General features: G+C 37.9%; 3 protein-coding genes across 10 annotated transcripts in view; all 3 read right to left on the bottom strand.

The window, feature by feature from the left end:
• Positions 1 to 229: 229 nt before the first annotated feature.
• Positions 230 to 8,368, bottom strand: LOC146552180 (eukaryotic translation initiation factor 5A-1-like). 2 transcript variants are annotated; one of them, XM_085257297.1, is made up of 5 exons: positions 8,209 to 8,368; positions 7,014 to 7,194; positions 6,779 to 6,883; positions 3,635 to 3,766; positions 230 to 3,246 (listed from the first exon to the last, which is right to left on the bottom strand). In XM_085257297.1, the coding sequence occupies exons 2-5, from the start codon at positions 7,173 to 7,175 to the stop codon at positions 3,184 to 3,186; spliced, it is 462 nt and encodes a 153-aa protein (XP_085113423.1). In that variant the 5' UTR covers positions 7,176 to 7,194; positions 8,209 to 8,368; the 3' UTR covers positions 230 to 3,183. The 2 variants fall into 2 exon arrangements, with proteins under 2 accessions (XP_085113423.1, XP_085113424.1); XM_085257298.1 differs by lacking the exon at positions 8,209 to 8,368 and adding an exon at positions 7,919 to 8,073.
• Positions 8,369 to 9,893: 1,525 nt separating this feature from the next.
• slc2a2 (solute carrier family 2 member 2) lies at positions 9,894 to 17,660 on the bottom strand. Its single transcript, XM_085256788.1, has 12 exons — positions 17,566 to 17,660; positions 15,534 to 15,629; positions 14,470 to 14,666; positions 14,177 to 14,301; positions 13,848 to 13,963; positions 13,592 to 13,754; positions 12,986 to 13,092; positions 12,593 to 12,673; positions 12,370 to 12,474; positions 12,056 to 12,157; positions 11,432 to 11,635; positions 9,894 to 11,311 (listed from the first exon to the last, which is right to left on the bottom strand). Exons 1-12 carry the CDS (start codon positions 17,578 to 17,580, stop codon positions 11,120 to 11,122), a joined length of 1,503 nt encoding a protein of 500 aa, XP_085112914.1. The 5' UTR covers positions 17,581 to 17,660; the 3' UTR covers positions 9,894 to 11,119.
• A 505-nt stretch (positions 17,661 to 18,165) lies between these two features.
• LOC146552178 (traf2 and NCK-interacting protein kinase-like) overlaps positions 18,166 to 21,419 on the bottom strand; it is a 54,995-nt gene continuing 51,741 nt past the window's right edge. For all 7 annotated transcript variants that reach the window (XM_085256781.1, XM_085256782.1, XM_085256784.1 and 4 more), the window contains one exon: positions 18,166 to 21,007. In XM_085256781.1, the coding sequence (XP_085112907.1) occupies positions 20,924 to 21,007 (84 nt within the window). In that variant the 3' untranslated portion in view covers positions 18,166 to 20,923. The remainder of the gene's footprint in view (positions 21,008 to 21,419) is intronic.

Raw genomic sequence — 21,419 nt, 5'->3', positions numbered from 1 at the left:
AAATGGCATGATGTGAAATACCAATTTGTGTAGCTCATCAGCTGTAGGATGTTTGGAGTCCATTATCCTGGGTTCAACTTTAGAAACAAATGTAACAGAGGGGCTTAAGGAATGCACATCTTCTGTTTGGGCCATGATGGTAGTGTAGCCATCTCTTCATAGGTGCAATGACAATTTAACCCACCAAAAAAATGAAAAGAAAAAAGAAGCAGCACAATACTACGGTGTATTCTAGTTTAACATTTATAGTTTTATTTCTGCAAAAGAATGTTTACTGTGGTTTGTAATGGACAGGTTACATTTTCACCACATTTTTTCAGTTTATTGCTTTTAAAGTAGAGTAAAAATCAGGTTAAGGTTCTGCAGGCTTTAGCTGTGAGCAGATTTGTGTGCTTGAGAAGGCAAGCAGGGGCTTCAAGCTGTCGAGCATGGGCCCTTGTTTGTCAAAGTCTGCCTAATAACTTCATTACACAGGCTCCTCCTGCTTTTTGAGCTTTCATCTGCTAGTTCTTCCACCTCCATGAAGAAGTTACTTCTCACTTTGAAATGTAGCATTAGTCTATTTAGTAAGGTCTTAAGGCAGTAGCCTTTGCTTTTTGCATTCCAGGGTACTGCTGTTACGGTGTTTCAGATCACACACACACACCAAAGAAAAAAAAAAAAAAAAAAAAAAAAAAAAAAAGGGGGGGGGGGGGGGAGGGGTAGTTGGAAGCCACTGTTATAATGCCAAAGCTCCACGAGGAGAGACAAATCCCTTTGGGGTTGTGTCAGGAAGGAAATCTGGCATGAAACTGCCAAAGCATCACACAATATGGTTTTGGCTCCTGAAATTATGTTCCCATACAAGTAAAATTAATTTGCAATTGCATTTTGTAAAGCCTTTGAAAACATCTTTTCATTTTCAGACCATCAATCAAAATCAGTTGTAAAGCAAAACATCTCTTTTTTGTAAACAAAACCAAGTAGTATTTGCACCTACAACCAACCACTGAATAACAACAAATCTTAATAGGTAACTAAGTGGAAAGACCCTGCTTTCACTGACTAACTCCTGGATATAATTTTCCCACTTGCCAGCCTGCCTCCTTATGCCAACTTTGAACATCTTGCAAAACTGCACAGTGTCTTGTTGGAGAAATTTTAAGTTGTCCATTCCAGTTTAGCTGTAAGGGAACAAAGGTTTTTAGAAGACCAGGTTGCACACTGAATAGGTACAGTATGAATACAATTATTACAAAACACACAATTTGCTGACAGATGTAATGGAATATTAAGCTTAGATTCAAGTCCAAGCAACAAAAACACAAAACAATAATAAAATAATAACATTACAGAGCAGCTGTTGTTGTGCAAAGGAAAAAGAATATCTTCCAATGTTTATTACAACCTGTGTTCACATAAATGTAAGAAGTCTGGTTGTTGTAGATTTTTAGCAATGACCTAACGTCATAACCATCATGTAAACATTTTCTCTACATGGTGTAAGGGACTGGGGGACTTCGGCTACAGAAAGCTACAGTTTTAAATGCATTTGCTTAACTGAGGTTTGAACAGGGTTTGTACAACAACAAAGATTCATGACTAAAAATGAATAGCTAGTGTTAGAATGTATACACACATGGACACTTGTAACCAAAAACCAAAAGGCAGACTAAAACCTCTAACCAGTCTGATTAATTCATCTACACAAGCTAAACAGGAGGGTTTTTGTACACTCTTGAAACAGTATCCAAATGCTCAGCTCAAAAAACAAAACAAGAAAAAAGAAAAAACTGACTGCAATGCTTTAAATTTAGTTAGCAATGCTAATACTCTCAAAACACTACATTCAGTTTTTATTTTCCATTAGGAGGTAGGGGAGAAAACCAACAATACCAGCATATAAATGCAGGTTCTCCAGCAACATTGATGCAGTGCATGTAAACACATTCTGATTTCCTGCCATTACCTGATGTCTCCGAGGAACAGTTTGTGAATGGAGAAGTAATTAACCTAAGCAATATGTAATAAAACTCCTTGTGAGGCATTTTAGACTAGAAAATAGACCTGCTTACTCAACTACTCTGTAACTACCATTTTCCCACTTTTCTAATTTCTGCTCGTCATGAATGTCACAACAAGAATTGGATAACTCAAAGTATAACTTCCACAGATTTTGCTACATCATACAATATTTTGACAATTTCTGCCAAAAAAAAAAAAAAAAAAAAAAAAAAAGAAAAATGATATCAGTAGCATTCTGAGAATGCGAAATGTACTTGTCAATAGAGACAAAACTGTTGGAATTAAAATAAAGAGTTTAAGACTAAATAGCACATGTTTTTAAGTGTTTTGTTCTTTTAAAATCAGTTTCTATACATCTGACAGCTTGTAAAGGCCTCAAGTGAAAGGAAAGTTTTATAGCATAGAGGAGAATATGGCCCCACCCAATCACCCCATTATGGCCTGTTCAGCTTCATAACAGCTGAGACTGCAAAAAAAAAAAAAATTTAAAAAAAAAAAAAAGGCCCATCTTGAGTCCTGGCTATGAGCTATAGAAATCCTGCCATGAGTAAGTAAAATTCTCATTTACATAAATTCATAGCTGCTAAGGCATGAGTATACTAGTCATGAATGTGCATGCAGATGACTGTGCGTCACTTGTAAAGGCAGGCAGATATAGTCAAGCTACTAATAACGTTAATGCTTTAGGGTCTCTTAACTGTGCAATGATTATAGCTGGAGCAAATATCAGCCAGCTGAATTTGAATTATTTTACGGGAAACATTAAAGAGAATAAATCAGGTACAGCATCTAACCCTGTAAACATAAGCCATGTTTACAGGCATCTGAAAATGTTTAACTTTTTTAAAAATAAAACGTAATTTAAAAGCAAATACACGTAACGAGTACTCAAACAGGAATGTTATGGAGTGCTGAAATATTTGTAGGAAATACTGGAATAATATCAGCACCCACTGCAAAGTTATGCTGTGATGGCAAGGGGAAGATGACTGTTTAGAGAGAATGCCAGTCACGTCTGAGCTTTAGATAGAGAAGAAGCTGACCACGTCCAGTTTCTGGATTTTAGCTGACAGCAGCAAATCTGGTGGCGGTGTGGGGCAAAGGCCAGTAGCTTTGGTGAGGCTCCAAAACCATAATGGAGGATAGGATTGTGAGGTCTCCAGCGTTGTCCTTGACTTATTAGGAAGTCATGGTCTTCGTGCCCACTACATGCTCTTCATCTATAGCTTTTAACACAGAGACCTGAAAATGGAAAGGAATTAAGATCTGGGTCCAGTATTCTCACATCACCTTGATTTTTATGTATATATTTTATGCAAATATGTTTGATCCAGTATGGCATGATGACTTCTCAAATTGATAGGCCAGGACATTTCTACCACTAAAACATGTTAAAGTACACTAGTACACTTTAAAATAGCACATAAGAATACAAGTGTTCTAGACTAACGTAAGGAATTTTTCTTAATTATTACATTATTAAAATGGACACTAAGTAAATATAGTGAAGACAGCAGAGTTCATTTATGACTAAATGAAATGCAATATATCAGAAAATATCCAAATAAATTTGCTTCTAAAATTTATTTGGATTTTAGAACTTTTTTTTTTTCAGGACACAGGAACTCACCATAAACTGGTCCCCGTTAGTGAACCTCCTCTCAATCTCTTTTCCCAGGTCATTGTCTGGCAATTTAAGGTCCTCTCTGGTTTCTCCGTTGTCATCCATCAGAGCCAAGAAACCATCAGCCACATCAATTACCTAAATTTGCCATTGTAAACAGAATGGAAGAGGTTAATAGTTTAGGAAATCATAAGAGTGATTCAAGTACTTTTTCCTATTGCAATTGCTGTAAACATTAATTTTAATGCTTTCTTCATAACACTGTGGTGATTCACACCAACAGAAAGCATTTACTGTGAAGCAGCAATACACAGAACATTGTGGTTTAGATCAATAACAAAATTCAAAAAAATATCCATTATACAAATATACAAATTAGGGCTGTGCAATATGTCCCAAAATCTCATATCCCGATATAAGACATTTCTCATCCCGATAGCGACATACCACAAAATAGTGCATTTTCTGTAAATTCTGCGAATCTCGGGGAATTCTATTTGTGTGAAGTGTTTTCAGTTGGCCGTCGTGTACCTGGAGTCGAGTGTTTTGACTGATCCATGAAACTGCTGCGGGGAAAAGCCTTTTCTCAAGTTTGAGTCTAAGGTTTATTTTGAGCACCTAATGACTCTTTTTTTTTTTTTGCTTCTCATCTGTAAACTCTCCACACTCTTACACATGAGTCTTGCGTAGCTAGTAGAAGTGGTTTGTCGTGTTTGAGTCTGTGGTGGGGACTGGTTTGCGGCATAATTTGCATAGTACAGTTTTCTGGTTCGTGTCAGACTTTTCATAACCAAACTATATCCATGCTACAGAGGTAGCCCCTCGTTTAGGAATAAGATCCGTGATTTGTTTTGACTGGTTTTTCTGTTTGGACCTACCTGGTTCTCCCTCATCTCCACTGGCTATGTTGGTATTCTCTGTGGTGACCATCCAAACAAGGAAAAGATCTTGCCGTAAACATTGTACTTTGCAACATCACGAAACTAACGACAGCGTATAATATGAAACGATAGACATTTTAATTTCAACATCTGATATATTTCGTCATATCGCACAGCCCTAATACAAATATTGGGAAAAAATAACACTTCATTTCTAATTTTTATGCATTTACCGTGTGGGTTATATATTGCACAGTGGTATTCTGGGCTAGAGGAAAAACCCTATTATTTTATACATACTACAACCAGAAGGAACTAGTACCTGATGCCAATTACATGGAATTTACGAGATTATTAAGTTAGTGACACCAAATTAAGGTAGAGCTGGGCGATAGAACGATAACGATATGTATTGCGAAATAACTTTTTCTCGATAGAAAAATTAAACTATTGCGATAGGCCTCGCCGCTCTTGTCCTCTTTAAAACAAAAAAAAAACAAAAAAAAAAAAAAAACAGCCAATCCAAATTAAGTAGCGCAGAACCGAACCAATCACAGCCTCAGCATCACGTCGCGTGACTTGTTACGTATAGCACAAGTGCCAAGCCGCACATGTGTATTTGTTTGGGAAGCAGCCAGCCGCTTTGCCGCCCGGGTAATGGAGGAAATGAGTGTGCCGACTAGAGAAAAATCAACCGAGAGCGTGACCGAAGGTTACTGAAGAGAACACAGATGATGGTTCCAATGCCGGAGAGATTGTCGAACGGAGGAGCCATAGAAGTTCCGTAGTGTGAAGGTATTTCGGCCATTTCAAGTCTGAGAAAAAAAACAGTAGATTGTGCCGAAAGCAAGTCTGGAAATACAATAAACTCATGCTCATGCTCAATCTCTGACTGGAAGCGCTAATTCGTCATTCGGCTTTTGTCAGACTAAAGTAACTGTTAAAACTGTTTGAAAAGCTAAGCTATACAACAAGGAGAGCTTGAGAATTTCCTTTTAGTTCTCAGTTTATTTGATATTGACAAAAGTTAGTCAATTTTGTCTGTTCTTCTGTAAAACAAACTAAGATTTATTTTTAGAATTAATATTTTGTTTCTAAGTGGAATTGACAATTTAGTAGTCTGTTTTGTTTGTTCTATTTTGAAACTTAAACGCTTTAGCAGCTGCCTTTTGTGTAGTTTGCAAGATTTGCCTTTATTTATCTGAAAAAGTCTCATGTTCCTTAAGTACATCTACCCTGTTGAACTTATTATGGGAAATAAATATTTAAATCAAAACAAGCTGCTGATTATTTCACATTTTACTTGTGAGCAACGGCACATTTAAATCTTACAAATATAGTTATTTGGCTTATATCGTGATAGATATCGTTATCGCCTGAAATGAAAAAACATATCGTGATATGAAAAAATCGTATATCGCCCAGCTCTAATTTAAGGTAACAGTAGTATAATTTTTACATCTGTGTATCATTTGATGTTGCTACAAGATCCAGATGATGCAATTCCCAAACAGTGCAAGATGGCTGATTACTCACTTTGAACTCAGTATAGATCAAGCCCCCGTCTTAGGTTTTGGGTTTCACATAACTATTGTTTAACATCCCCAGTATCTGCTGCATTTGCAGTTACAGCAATTATCATTTCTCATTCAAATTTAAACTTAGCAGTCTAGCAATGTGCTCTGTCATTCTTTGTTGTGCATGTGCCTATCAGGGACAGTGTCATGTACAGTCTTTAATTCTAAACCATTACCAAAAAAAAAAAAAGTGCACACTACGTGGAAAAGCACCTAGACAACCGCAGACACCAAAGAAGTTGTGAAGTGTATGGTCTGGGTGGCACATCTATACAAAACCTGAAATCTGTCACGTGGGCCTCTATACATCCATAGGTAGAACGTAACATAATAAACCACCACCAGGAAAATGCAAATTATAAGACTCATTTGCTACATAGAAGATTTCATTATACGAAGAAAAAGATGCATTTTCTGAAAACTACGGCCTCTAAATAGCCCAACAGTTAGAGAAGACTGCTTATTGGTCAATCCAAAACCTGACCGACCAGTCTGATGCCTGTATATATTTTTTTAAACATACTGAAGCAACACTTCAGCTCTGATAAATGAGACACACCCCTTCAGCAGTCAAACCATTCATTCCTTTCACACTTTAAACAAATTTCCAAACAGTTACTACCCTTTAGTACTAAATTGTTTAACCTGCACAGCAAGCAATATTGCAAGATATGTCCAAAAGAAACATTCACCTGATAGTCTTTCCTTGTTATATTTGGAACATCCATGTTGTGGGTAGATGGGCAGATATCTTCATACTTTTTCTGTGTAAAGATGTCAAGTCCAGTAAGGTGAACCTGGGAACAATGAACTGATTAGAGCTTACCTTGTGCCAAAGAAGCATTCTGTATTACTTGTACAACTGAGACCCATCAGGCTAAAGTTCCTTAAGCGCTGAATTCTAAAGTATAGACAAAGTGGTTTTACCTTTGCATGTCCATGCTTGCCAGTCTTGGAGGTAGACATGTCAACTATCTTACAGGGACGTCCTTTCAGCATGACATAGCCATTCTTCCTCAGTGCAGAGCACTGCATTGGGTATGTTGTAGAGGCCCCAGCATCAGCAGTGGAGAAATCATCATCTGCCATAGTGGATCCACAGGTTGTACTGTATCACCAGGATACATTTTTTTAAATTAAAAAAATATATACAATAAAAAATAACAATGATAATAAGATGATGATTTAACAAAGAATTTGGTTAATATGATTTGTATAGTGTCAAAAACCAATGGCCCATTGCAAGTTTACAAGAGGAATTATATAAGTGACATTAAAAAGTGAGTAATCAGCACAGATTTCCAGATTATAAACATGACAACTTAGCTCAATCTATCACAATTCAATACTTGATCTAATGTCAGCCATCCCTTTCGAATTACTTTGAGTTTGTTTACTTTGCATTTGTTTTAAAATAATTATTGCATTATTCTAAAAGTTCAATAAAGCTATAATTTTAACATGCATTCCCCAAACTAGTGTAAACATTTCTAGGCGTTGCACCCATACACGGTATCCAAGCTGCCTGCTATCCACCCGAAAAGCTAACGGCTAACGTCATATGTGAATGTGCTAAATCTATTTGGACACCAAGCTGTTGGGTTCCCAAATGTTCCCATAAACACTACTAAGTGGAAAAAAATAATACTCCAACACGGTAACTTGTCAGCCACCCTTTTCGTTCACTGGGTCAAAACAAAAGGTCGCGTTTTTCTCACACTGGCTAGGCTGCTAAGGTTAGACAAGCCCCATTAACGACCTAGCAGGTTACGTGGCAGCTGGGCCAGATGATCATCCGCCACTACAGCTTTAAAACAGTACGCTAACCGCACCTTCATCCTGTCCCTTTTCTGTCATAGTTAGCCACGTTAGCTCGCTAACCCAACCTACATCCACTGACACTGGATAACGATACTGCTGCTAATGTTAGCTTGACAACAGTGCTAAATAAAAACCTCAACGAGCGCCCACTAATTCCAAGTTACCGACAAACTGTCGAGATAACGAATGCATCACAGTGTTAGAGATGAGGTGAGTTTTCATTACACCGCAAACAAGCGCTGCACATAACGTCAGCGCTACTGTCAAAAATATTAAACTTGAGCCTGAACATTTAGCTTACCTTATATCTTAAAGAGAAAAGGGAGAGTCACTTCGCATGCGTGGAGCTTTTGTACCGCATGAGAAGCGGAGAGGGCAGGTACGGGCTCCGGTGGCATGTGTGACGTGTTAGTAGGAGGAGGGTGGGGGCGCTCATATAAACGTTGCAACGTTATGCGCTGGAGCGCAGTGGCTTCCTGGAGGTAACTTCCGCCCTGCCTTGCACACCTGTACAGACCTATCCAAAAAAGCCTTTTTTTTTTTTTTAAAGTCCCCCTGCATCAACAGTAGGCTATATGAAAACTAGTGAAGTGTTTTAAAGCATTTATGAGCTCATTTAATTCGAATCTTCAAATCAAATCATGTAAAACAGGGACCCCTACATAATAAGTACACCCAGGTCCACATTTTTGGGCAAAGCACAGTTTTTGTAGTTTTGATTCTGTACACCATCAGAATGGTTTTTAAATCAAACAGTCAAGACATGATGTGCTTGAAGTTCAGACCTTCAGGTTTAATTCACTGGGTTTAATGAAAATAGTGCATTACTGTTTAGAAATTACAGCTATTTTTATGCATGGTCCACTAGAGGCTCAAAATTAATTTGATAAACTTTTTTAAAATAAATATTTTTAAATATACTTTGCATGCAGTGTATGAAGTCTAGAGGGCATGGACATCACTAAATGTTGCATTTCCTCCTTTGAAATGCTCTGATAGGCCTTTATTGCAGCCACCTTACTGCTTGTTTATGGGTATCTCTGTCTTTAATTTTCTTTTCCCTAATTGAAAAGCATGCTCTACTGGAGAGATTAGGAAAAGAGATTGATAAGAGATTGCTTTTTCAGAGCTGTTCAGGCTTTTTGAGATGTTTTCTGTCTAATCTGGCCTTCTTGTTTTGTGTTTTGTACACCCTCTGTATTTCTGTTCATGAAGACATCTCTTGAATGTAGACCTTGACAATTATATACCTCCTTGAGAGTGTTCTTGACATGGTTAGATGTTGTGAAGTTGTTTTTTTTTATTCCAAAGATAGAATTTATGATGATCCATGTTATTTGACCCCTTTTCGGGTCTTTTGGTGTTGCTGAGCTAATCAGTGCAGGCAGATAAATTCAGTCCAGAGTTTCCATGATGTCTTCATTTGCCGTTTGTCCATCAGTGAAATGTAATAAAACAGCGAAATGAAAATTGTGATTTAAAATACTTCTTTTATTTTTTCTTGTACAAAGAAAATCAGACAATATATTTTCTTAAAAGCATAACATATATGGCCTGTTAACTTGTAATGTGAACATTAAAATTTATATATATTTCTCTAGGGCAAAGGTTGTTATTGTTGTGGTTAAAGATAAACATAGATAGAGAAAGCACCATCCTGTGTTTCCATGTGTGCATTAACCCATGATGATTTTAATTTACAACACAACAGTGGTGCTTATACAGTGAAGTGATGACACTGACAACTGCAAATTGGTCTTGAATTATTCCCTGGGTGTTGCTGGGGGCTGCGTAAAACAGATTGTGTTTCAGGGTAAGCAGATGTGTCTGAAAGCAAAGTAAATTTCTTCTATTATCAGTTAAACACCCATCTCCAACCATCTGTTCTCTGAACTCCTTGACTCTTTGCATGGAATTTCCAAAGTGAATGGTCTTTTTTGTGTGTTGCTACATACTGTAAACACACAAAGTTCCTCCATTTTTCCGTTTTTCTTTTTTTTTTTTTTTACAGGTGCACTTTGTAAGATGATGCAGAAATTAATAATAATAATTATAATATAAATCTTTATCAGTCTTTAAAATCACATCTAATACGTCACTTCAATCTAAACTGAGTATAAATAAATGTTCTTTCAAATTCACGTAATTTAACATCACAACAGGGACTACACCATGATTAGCTTTCAAAGCACTGATCAGTTTTACAAAGTAAACAAAGGCTTGCACTCACTATTAATATAATCACTGGGTAACTTCATTTGTGTAAGACACATACATGGATATACATACATTATTCTGCAGATTAAAGGTGACATGCTCCTGTAAGTCAATAATATCCGGTGGTGGCAGCTAAACATTCATACAGCATAGTCATACACTTTAATAGTTTGTTGTCTCTTGTGTTTCAAGTTTTAACTTCAGTGCTGTTTCATTAGCTCATTCATTAAGTTTTAAGTTTTTTCATGCTTTAATGCCAATAGCCAGCACTATTTTTTATAACCACTTGGGGGCAGAAGATTAAAGCTGATAAGCTGAGTATTTTACACACTAGCACAAAGAGCAAAATTAGTATTAATTTGAAACCCAGGATGAATTCAAATCCAATATTCATTCTCCTTTTTGCTCTATTTTTTGCTCTCCCCTTGTTCATATGCCGACATCTAGCTCTTTAGCTCCTAAATATGTCAGTATTCATAAGCCAGTCTCTATTCAGTTTTGGTCTTGAGTAGGTAGTTTACATTTAGTTTATATACTTAAAAATAATAATGTGCAGTGGCTGTAAATATCACTATGAGGATGATAAAAGAGAACCAAAACAGTAGTAAGTATCCTGGAAACTAACGATGCTACACATATAAACTAAGTTTCGTAGAGCTGAGGTGAACTGCAGAGTTGGGTTGTAATTTTCTGTAGTCAGTCATGTCATGTTATTTGTTGTCAGTGTAAAATGATTGTAGCTTCTTTGAAAGTTTCCCTCATATTTTGATAAAATGTAAACCTTTCTCCATGCATAATGGAAACATGACACTTTCCAACATTTCAGCGTTGGTTTTTGTGTAGTTCACAAGCCTTAAAAAATTTCTCTTTAACAAATCAGGTGGTCGTTATAACGCTAAATTGATAAGTGTGTGATAAACGAGCATCTAGGAAATAATATCGAATATACACTTGTATATCATAGAATAAGACTTCAAAAGCAAACAGCTTTTGTTTTAGGCATTTGTGGATGATTTAAGCTCTTGCAGTTCACTATTATCTGTAGGGATCCAACGTCCCTTGTGGAAGATAGCAGCAATCTCTTCAAAGGATTTGCCCTTGGTTTCCGGCACCCGAAAATAAATAAATAGTACGAAGCCAAGAAGCAGCACGGCAAACAGGATGAACACGTAAGAACCCAACCAATCCTGATGAGAAATATTAAAAACACAAATCAGGAATTATTAGTGAAGCTGAGATATGTCAACCTATTTGGGTTCACGAGAAGCACAAGTTTACATTGCCTATGTGTGTCTTTTCCCCCTCACCTGTATATACTGAAAGGTCATGCCTATGATGAAGTTGCAGGTCCAGTTACAGCAGCCAGCTAGAGCAATAGCAGCAGGTCGAGGTCCCTGGCTGAACAGTTCAGCCACTATGAACCACGGAATGGGACCAGGCCCAATCTCAAAGAAACTTACAAAGAGGAAGATAGCTGACATGCTGACGTAGCTCATCCATGAATATTCATTCTGGAGGAAAGAGCACATCAATCAAGAAAAACATTTTTATTCAAATTTATGGACATTAAAAAGGAAAAAATGCGCTTTGAGCACTTTTTGTTACTTTCTGTTCATAGGCGTGTCTCACTGAGTATGCACAAGAAATATAGGAGCTCTCTCTGCAGAACCCAACCTTCCAGCTATTTTTTCTGGCTTTATTCCCGACTCAAAATGACATCTGAACTTAACACATAATAATATTCTATAATTATCTTTAAATGTAATTATGCAATTGCCTGTTTTATACAGTCTTTTTGTTTGCTTTACTTTTAAAATACAGACTGATAAACAAGTTGATCAAGATATCAACAGTGATGTAACTTTTCTGCACTACATAATATGATCAAAGCATTGCAAAAAGACTGAGGGTGTGAATCTGAAGTGACAAACCTGCAATTTGAGGCCCACTGTCATGGCAACAGCACAGCAACACATTCCCCCAAGACCAACCAGAGTTAGGGTGCGTCTGCCAGCCCTGTCCACCAGTGCCACCTGGAACACATATATACATATAAATGTGTGTGTGTGTGTGTGTGTGTGTGTGTGTGTGTGTGTGTGTGTGTGTGTGTGTGTGTGTGTGTGTGTGTGTGTTTACATGTATGTAACAGTGTGTAGATTGAAGAAACAATACTATGCCAGTACATGGTTCCTGTTTTACATTTTTTGCAAGTTTATGTGTGTTTTGTATTCATATTGCTACTCACAGACACCATAGTGAAGATCATGTTGATGACCCCGACTCCTATAGTGGCATAAACTGGATGACTGACACCAGCTCGAGAGAAGATAGCCGTAGAGTAGTAAAAGATCTTAAAGAGAAAACAAGCAAAGGTTTTCTTGACACTCTGAGTGGTTGCATACTTAGGAAAAGTCACAGGTCTGTAGTCAGTTAACTCAGACAGAGTTAAAACTGCTTTTTCCACTCACAGCATTGATGCCAGACAACTGCTGGGAGAGGTGCATCATGAGGGCAACAACCAGCTGTTTTCTGTATACAGAAGAGCAGATCTGGGAGAGAACAGACAAAAGTGAAATATTGTTTTAAAAAAAAACAACTTTTTTTTTTGTTGATAAATTTGTGTGAATGGTGTTTTTTTTCTTTGGGGAATTCAGTGGAAATACCAGAATGCTGTATTATACACTCAGAAATATTCTGGTTGCAATATTATTTCTAGTGGCTCAGGCTATTTGAAATACAAAAATAACTGTTTTAAAGCCATAAAACCTGAACTTTTCTTTTGAGGTGCTGCTGAAATATTGACATTTTGTGAAAATGAATGGTAAACGGTGTATAAACAATAAAACTGCACAGACACCTACCAAAGAAAAGATAGAGACTCTGGCCTCTTTGTTTGCCTCTTCTTTTTCCCTTCTCATCTCTTCCAGATCCATAGTTGGATCATACGGCCCCTTTAGACGACACAGACCTGAAACAAATCATAAAATTTTCCAATTCCTTACTTAAATAACTGTTGTAGGACTATAATTTAAAATGTCCTGTACAGTTAAAAACATGCTTTTAAAAATGGCTTTAATATGGGAGGCAAAATGCTGGCGTTAATTGTTTGAGTGTTCCTGGAGAGCAGAAAAGCACTATAAAAGAATCAGTAAATGTGCCAAAAAGTATTGCCAGAGAAAAGTAAAAGCTATTTAGGAATCTTGGAAATTCAGTTATTCGCCATATTGCCAGGAGTTGCCAGTTGGAGACCTATCAAGGTCTCCAAAAATAATAAAAACACTTCCCCGGTGTCCTGTTTTTTGGTCTTTTTGTTTTTGTTATCCTCTATTTTTACTCTTTGTTCTAAGCTAAACAAACCAGCTGCCAACAGTGTGTCTAATACCTCTCATGTGCAATAATTTACCCAAGCGTACTGCCAAAATATACATTTGAAAGTTCCACGATGAGGAGTAAGTTTCTGTACTTACTTTGTCGAGCCTCTTGCTCCTTGCCCAATAGGATGTAAAGGTATCGTGGACTCTCAGGACAAAGAGGCAGCAGAAGGGATTGTAATATTGCTGGAGCTCCAGACAGACCAAGCAACAGGGGCCACATTTTATCATTACCAAGCACAAAATCCAAACCTATTACCTGCATCAACATATACATTTCAGATTATATCCTCCATGTGCTCTTGAGCAAAGATGATGTGCATGTACATGTGCGTGGATGACTGTAGCTCACCTGGCTGATTAGAATGCCAATGACAACAGCGAGCTGGTGTAATGCTCCCAGAGCCCCTCTGTAAGCTTTTGGTGCAATCTCCCCAATGTACATAGGGACTAGCCCAGATGCCAGACCTTAAATATGCATTATAAGTGAAACCATTTAAATTAATACATTTGCAGTTACAGATACGACAGTATAACAAGACTGTTGTTTAATGTCCATGTGCAATTTAGGAACTCTTGTTCATTTAGAAATCCCAGCGCAGTGTTTCCATAAAACCCTTAAACACTGTGATTTCATTATGTGAGTGTTGATTGAAGACTGTAAGATGTTCGTTAATGTACCACAATAGAAACCCATAACAGCGCGGCCTGAGATGACCATGATGTGTGGCTTCCACATCTTACAAAGACCCATCAGCAGTCCAGCTGCTACAGCCAGAACATTGACCATTAACATCCCTTTTACCCTGCAAAACAAGAGAAAGTAAACTGACAGTTTAATACAAAAAATGTTCCTCCCTAAACTTGCTACATCACTCCTGTCGTTAGTCTAATCATTTTCCATACTCTAGCTTTTAGTTTTTTAACCAAATTTGTTTCACTTGTGCCATTTTAATTCATTTTTCTTTTCTTACCTCCCTTTCCGATCACCCACAAATCCAACCAAGAAGGAGGATACCATGCCACCGATGGAGAAGATTGCCACTGACAATGACCAATACATGATCACAGAAGGGTGGTGACCTGGGTCTTCTTCTGTGATGTTTTCTGATGAACCAGCAGCCCTTTCTGTCCACACACCCAGGGACTGGCCATAACTCTTTTCAATGATCTACAATACAGACACAGACATGTTATGAAACAGTACGAGGAAGGCTGCAAACATAGAGATAGACTTGACTCAAAATTTGCTTGCACAAATAAATACAAATATGTTGCATCCAAACGTGAAGTCCTATAGGGAGAAAATCCACCATGAACATCCCTCAGTATACACAGTTTATACAAATGTATAGACAGATTTTGTTTTTTCACCACATTTCATAACAGTGTACAAAGAAGTTTCATCAAAGCACAGACAGTACATTAGTTAATTTTTTCTTCATTCATTTAATCATTTTCTTAACTTTTTGATGTTCATTACAAAGTTGCAATATTGATGATATACTGATAAATATAAAAGTTTTTAAATTTCAAATCTTCTGTAGTGAGGTGGTAGTGGAACCTGGCAGATTCTGGTTCACTATTCGGTGATGTTTTACCTGCTAAAACTATTCAGTTAGATTTAGGAAAAGATTATTGTTCGGTTTCAAATACGCCCACTCAAGCACTAACACTACACTGAAAGTTAAATGTACTGAGCGTGTAGAGGATCTTCCCAAGTGTGTATATGTGTGCTATAGTAATCAGAAGGTCATTTTTATCATCTCTTACAGTCCATGACTAAATTGGACAGAATGTAAACTTGCAACAATGGACAATAAGATTATTTTCAAACTTCACTGTCATTTCATTATTTAAAAATCCTATATCAGTCAATCTCTACTTCCCAGTCATCCAGTCTAGTGCTAAATATAAAGCTTACCTTACCTAACAATGTAATCAAAAAGCATCAAATTGCTACAGAATTTTACATCCCTCTTGTTCACCCTGGCTGGCAGGGACAATTGGGTAGCTTAGTAAGGGTGAAGTAGTCTACCTTTTGGGGTGCGTTGATGACTCCAAGACTGTATCCAAACTGTAGGGATCCCAGAGTGGCTGTGAACACAGCCAGAGCTAGAGTGCCTGTTAGCTGCTGCAGAAGTGAACAGTAATGATGAGTCCACAGAAATTAATAGACGAACAAACACAAGCTGCTTTATTTATAATAAACTCAGTGTTATTTCACAGTAGAAATAAAAATACAGTGCTGTGCGAAGGTCTGGAGCCACCTCTCAGTTCTTTATACAACACTATGGCTAACCCAATAACAGCCAGTTATTGAAACATGCAAATATACATGGAAATACAATCTATAAAGCAAAAATAAAGTTTATACAACTCCAATAAACTTGAAAGTGAATATTTGGTATGACCACCCTTATATAACCCATGTCATAAGCTGTGGTGGACCTCCCCGGAAATGTAATTACGTGTCACACTGACAACTACTGTGATTAGCCTATTACGTAGCATCTCAACAGGAGTAACTATCAAGATATAAATTCCCTGATGTCAGGAAATTGCTGAAGGAGATTGTAGAAACTACTGGAATGGATTCAAGAAGAAGGGGGTGGGGGACAAGTGGGGACCCAGGAGGGAAAATGCCCCACCCTTTTATATATTTTTTTATTGTGGCTGGCACCAAGACACAACCACAGGTCAATTAATATACAGATAAGCATGAATGCCAGTGAGAGCACTGGCCACTTACATTGGTTACATAGCAGTCTTTACAGAGATTCACTGCAATCTCAGTCAGCCAAAATATATAATCTCTCCAGCATGTCCTGAGCTTGTAGGTCATACCCAAAAAAGAGGCATTTGGGAGGCATCCTGGTCTGATGCCAATGCCACCTCAGCAGCCGCCTTTCAGTGAAGAGGAATAGCAACTCTACTCTGAGCCTCTCCCACATGACCAAGCTCGACACCCTATGGCTAAGGCTAAGCAAAGACACCCTTCAGAGAAGAGAAAACTCATTCCTGCTGCTTGTATCCACAATTTTATTTTGTTGGTCACTGGCCACAGCTCATGGCCACAGGTGGGAGTAGGACCCTAGATCAACCTATAAAGCTTGAGATTTGCTTTTAAGCTCAGCTCCTTTAACTCAGCTCTCTGTCGAACTCCTGCTCCATTCTCCCCTCACTTGTGAACAAGACTCAGAGATCTTTAAACTACTCAATTTGGGGCAGGAACTCATCTCTGACCCAAAGTGGGCAGTCTACCATTAACCGAGAGCCATGGCTTTGCACTTGGAGGTGCTAATTCCCATTTCCTGCCAGTCACTTCACATTCAGCTCCAAACTGCTCTAACACAAGCTGGATGTAACTTCCTGAATGTTCAAGTTCAAGTTCAATTCAGATTGATGTATATAGCACCACAACACAACAGCAGGCACTTCAAGGCCCTTTGCATTGTAAGGTAAAGAGTGTACAGTAGCAGAGAAAATCTCAAAAACAAATGACCTCCTGTGAAAAAGATGGCAACAGTGGGAATGGAAAATTCAAATTTAAAAGGAAGAAAACTCTGGCAGAACCAGGCTTAGGAAGGGGCAGTCATCTGCCATGACTGGCCAAGGGTGAGGGGAGGAAGACAGCACAAAAGACACATTGTGAAAGAGACCCAGAGAATAATAATTACTAATCTCAGACAGAGTGGTGTTTGAACACCCAGTGATTAAAAAAGGGGAGCGAATGAGAAACATTCAGGCCCCAGCAGCTCAGGCTTTTTGCAGCATAACTAATAAATGCTTTCACACAAAAGTAATTAAACAAGTTTAAGGTCTCTTTGAAGCAGACACATAATTTTAATCACGAGAGTGTCTTAAGCAAGGTAATAATGCAAGCAGGACGCCCTGATGATTAAAAGCCAGTGTCCTCTCATTTAACAGTCTCTAAGCTTTAAGCATCTTTACGCCAACGACACCTGCTTTCAAACACTGCTTTCCATGAACCAGTAAAAGGAGATAGATATGTAGCCATTTATAAAGCGCAAAGAATGTAAAGAATGTACATGTCCAAATACGCTTACCTTTCCCGTCTTCATGCTGGGTCCAAAGTGTCAGGAGTTTAGCAATGATCAAGCAGCATGCCTGATTACACTGTGTCCACTGACTAAAGACAAACACACACATGGCACATGCACATAGATGCACACACATCCCAGGAAGACCTTTTACAAATAAATGAAGCAATAATATTCCTGATTTCAATGCACAAACCTACATACTACTATAGTATATCATATTTATGGCAAGTATAATGAGACAACGAAGAATTTACGTTGAAAAGTTCTGATCTAAAGATCTTCTGTGTGGTGCTTCCACTTGATTATTATGAAACATGACGTTTATATTGCAATTAAATATGGAATCCAAAGTTAGCATATTGTTGCTAAAAAATGCTTTTCTTGATAGGAGCAATGACATTATCTTTCTCTTCCTCTCACTCTTACACACACACACACACACACACACACACACACACACACACACACATTTGCTGTTAATGATATACTTGAGTGCTGGACTGGACAAAGTCTGAGGATCAGACGTGATACGAATGTGCAAACTTGCAAAAAACAACTGACTCTCTCATAAACATGTTTAGAAAGCACACAACTCGAGAAGAGTAATGCTAGTTTCATTTATTTCTCTCTTACAGCATCTCTTTTACAAAACAAATAAATCCCAAAACAGGACATTAGTAATGCTCTTTTAAAATAAAGAAAACAAGAATTAAATTGAATAAAGAATAAAGTGGTTTCGTCTTTGAAAGGAGAAACCTCAGTGTAATGACAGTCAGCATTTTCCAATGAGGGGAGCGAATTAAATGATTAACAAACACCTCAATAATGCCCCATTCCCACATGATCATTAATCAGACACAGAAATGCATGTGTGCACACATACACACACACACACGGAAGACAGTGGTTTCTGCAGCTAAGCTCTTTATTGCTATAATGTTAGAGCCTGCTCCCCCTAACAGAGATCGGTAACCCTAAGTTACAGGTGCACAGTAACAGCTACTACTGTATATGGATGTGTAAAAAATCCTTGAAAATACAACAGAAAACATTCAACAATTTAACAGAAAATAAGAACTTCAATCAGAGGATCATTACTTTGAGAAACATGTCCATTTTTTGTGAACCAGAGAACCAATTTACTGAGAAATCTAAGAGCAAAGTTATTACAAAACAGGAGTCCATCTTTTTAAGCTCTGACTTTAAATTTAAACCATCACCAGGACTATTATATGTGGCAGGTGTGCCAGCTGGTTGCATTTCTGTTAAAGGTGTGAGTTTTAGGTCTTTAGTGGTTTTAATTTACTGCTCATGCAAAGTCTTCATATTTTCATAGTTACAGTAACTGAGTTCTACATGAGCTTCCCGAAGCTTGTCTCCAGGTGGTGGGATGATGACGGTTTTAATGTAAAGCCAAAATCGCCTCAATTTTGACAAGTAAAATCGATTTCATAATTTTGATGATTGAGCTGTGCAAAGTATTTGGACATATATGGCAAAGTTTCGTCATAATTAGTTGCTCCTTTCAAAGAATAATCAAACTCTTAAATTTGTTAATGTACATCTCCATAAGTGGAGAAAAATAACATCGCCAGTCAGTTACGTTAGATAATAACCTTCACAGAGATTAAAAAAAGAACAACCAAAAACAAACCTGTAATGTAACCATATCGGCCAAAAAAAAAGCAGTAATCTTTTGGCCTCTGATTAAGTTTTGCTTACATCATGCTAGGCACTGTACAAACAGTTAGGAGCCAAAAATCAGAAGAACCAACCAAGGAGGAGCATGATTCAAGACGACCCCACAGTTGTTAACAACGAGTGCTTTCACATGCACACAGTATTTGGGATAGTAGCTCATATCCTGTTGAGGCTATGAGCTCTTTATATGCATTGTCATATTTCTGCAGCTAAGCGGCTGTAAGAGTGAACAGCCAAGACACTACTGTGTTCATGGAAACACACAAAACACCCCCCTCCCACCCCAAAATCAGCCATTAATATTGCCTATTTTAAACGTATGGTGTTCAGACACCAACTCATAAACTTCATACTACGAAGATAAAATTATAAATCTGCATGTAAACACACTCAGTGTTGCTTTGATCAGATTAAGGTAAGTTTACACACAAAGACATGAATTACTTTATTCTCGCCGGACATTGATTTCAATGTCCAACTTTGATTGAGATACACAAATTCACACGCACGCATACGTACACACTAAAATACACTCCTGATTTCAGAGACACAGATGTGCTGTACATTTCATCAAACTTCAAAGACTGTCTGACTCAAAACTGTCCCACAGAAAAATAAAAGAACAGAAATAAACAAAAAAAAAAAAAACCCACTCCCATTGCTCGTTTAATATTACAGTATATCTGATGCAGCACCTTCAGAGTTTAAAGACGTAAAAGTGAAGAGATCATCATCACGATGTTGGCGGAAAGGGGTGAGGTGAGGAATGAAAGGAAAACAAAGAAGGGAAGAGGACAGGATGGACCAGTGATTTTCATTTTAAAGGGACACAGATATCATCTTTGCATACTGTTAAGACCCACCTGACGGCAGAATGTCTCACCGCATCTCTATCGGTGGCATGCGATCGAACGTTAAATCACAACTCGGTTTTCTCAGAAACCAAAAGATAGTGAGGGGAGGAAGTGGAGGAGGAAGGGAGTGTCAAAGGAGAAAGAAAATCAATCAGGCTGTCTGCTTTCATCGCTGACATTCAAAGAGGATTTGTCATCTCTCAGCTGCTCTCCCTGCACCGTTCTATTAGAAGTATATTTAAATTTAGATTAAATTGTATTCATATATTGCTTCTCCAATCTCTGAGGTGTAGTAGTATTCCACACACAGTGGGTAGGAAGTAAAGAAATTGATGAATATGGGTCTCAAAGGACTGAAAATGAGTTTGAGCTACCAAGATGGACAGGAGTGAAGGGAGGGGGGTTAAGAAAGGTCAAAAGTGTATTTCTACATTTGTCAAACACTTGGATGCACTGGTCAGTTTTGAGGGAATAAAGAGAAAAATTGAGCTACATAAAAAGAAGAGTTGCAGAGAAACAGGGAAGAAGAGATTGTTTGGAAAGTCGGTGGCACCAGTTTGCCAGTCAGCTGGATGGCTTCTGAATGACCCGGTTTAATCTAGAATAACTTCTGTCTTTATTTAGAATTTTTTTTTTTCCACTAAAATAACTTCTTTTTCTCTCTCTCTACACTTTGTTAGCCTCTCCAGTGTTGCAACAGTTCATTTGTGGCATCTCGGTGAGTCGGGTTCACTTGTGAGATGTGTGGTGGGTCAAGGTCGGCTGCCACCAGTGGGAGAGTGAGGCAGAGTGAGTAAGGGGAGACATCACCAGTTCATCATAGAGTTTCTGTTGAGCGTCATGAAGAAAACTTGGCTGCTACCTCCTGAGCGCACGGATGCAAAGAATACCTGGATAAAAAAAAACATGAAAAGCATGTGTTCTCAAAAAGCACAATTATTATTAGCAATGATGCAATTGAATTTACTTTTATCAAATAATATGTTAAGTGTACTCGAGACATCACCACCTACAAACTGTGACATATGTATAGGTATGTCCAACCTGCATCTAAAACTCTTTTTCACTAGAAGGGACCACATCCGGAGTTAGGCTAGGCGACATTTATTGAAAGATAAGCATATATCCATATAGCCTGAAGAAGGCATTAATGAGGACTGGCAGCAGCTCCTGGGCTGAGCAGATCCACAGTACTAATGAGAAGTGTGGGAAATTAGAAAGGAGAAGGAGATAATAAACTGCCTGGAGTGCAGGGAGGCATATATAAACCATGGGACTGAAAGGGGAGTGTATGAGATATGG

This window comes from Mchenga conophoros, linkage group LG19 (genome assembly GCF_057382185.1).
Source record: "Mchenga conophoros isolate Kocher_MC1m ecotype Shallow Benthic linkage group LG19, M_conophoros_male_GT1.1, whole genome shotgun sequence".
Classification (NCBI taxonomy): domain Eukaryota; kingdom Metazoa; phylum Chordata; class Actinopteri; order Cichliformes; family Cichlidae; genus Mchenga; species Mchenga conophoros.
The sequence above is the reverse complement of the archived record's forward strand: the minus strand, read 5'-3'. Positions and strand labels throughout refer to the sequence as shown.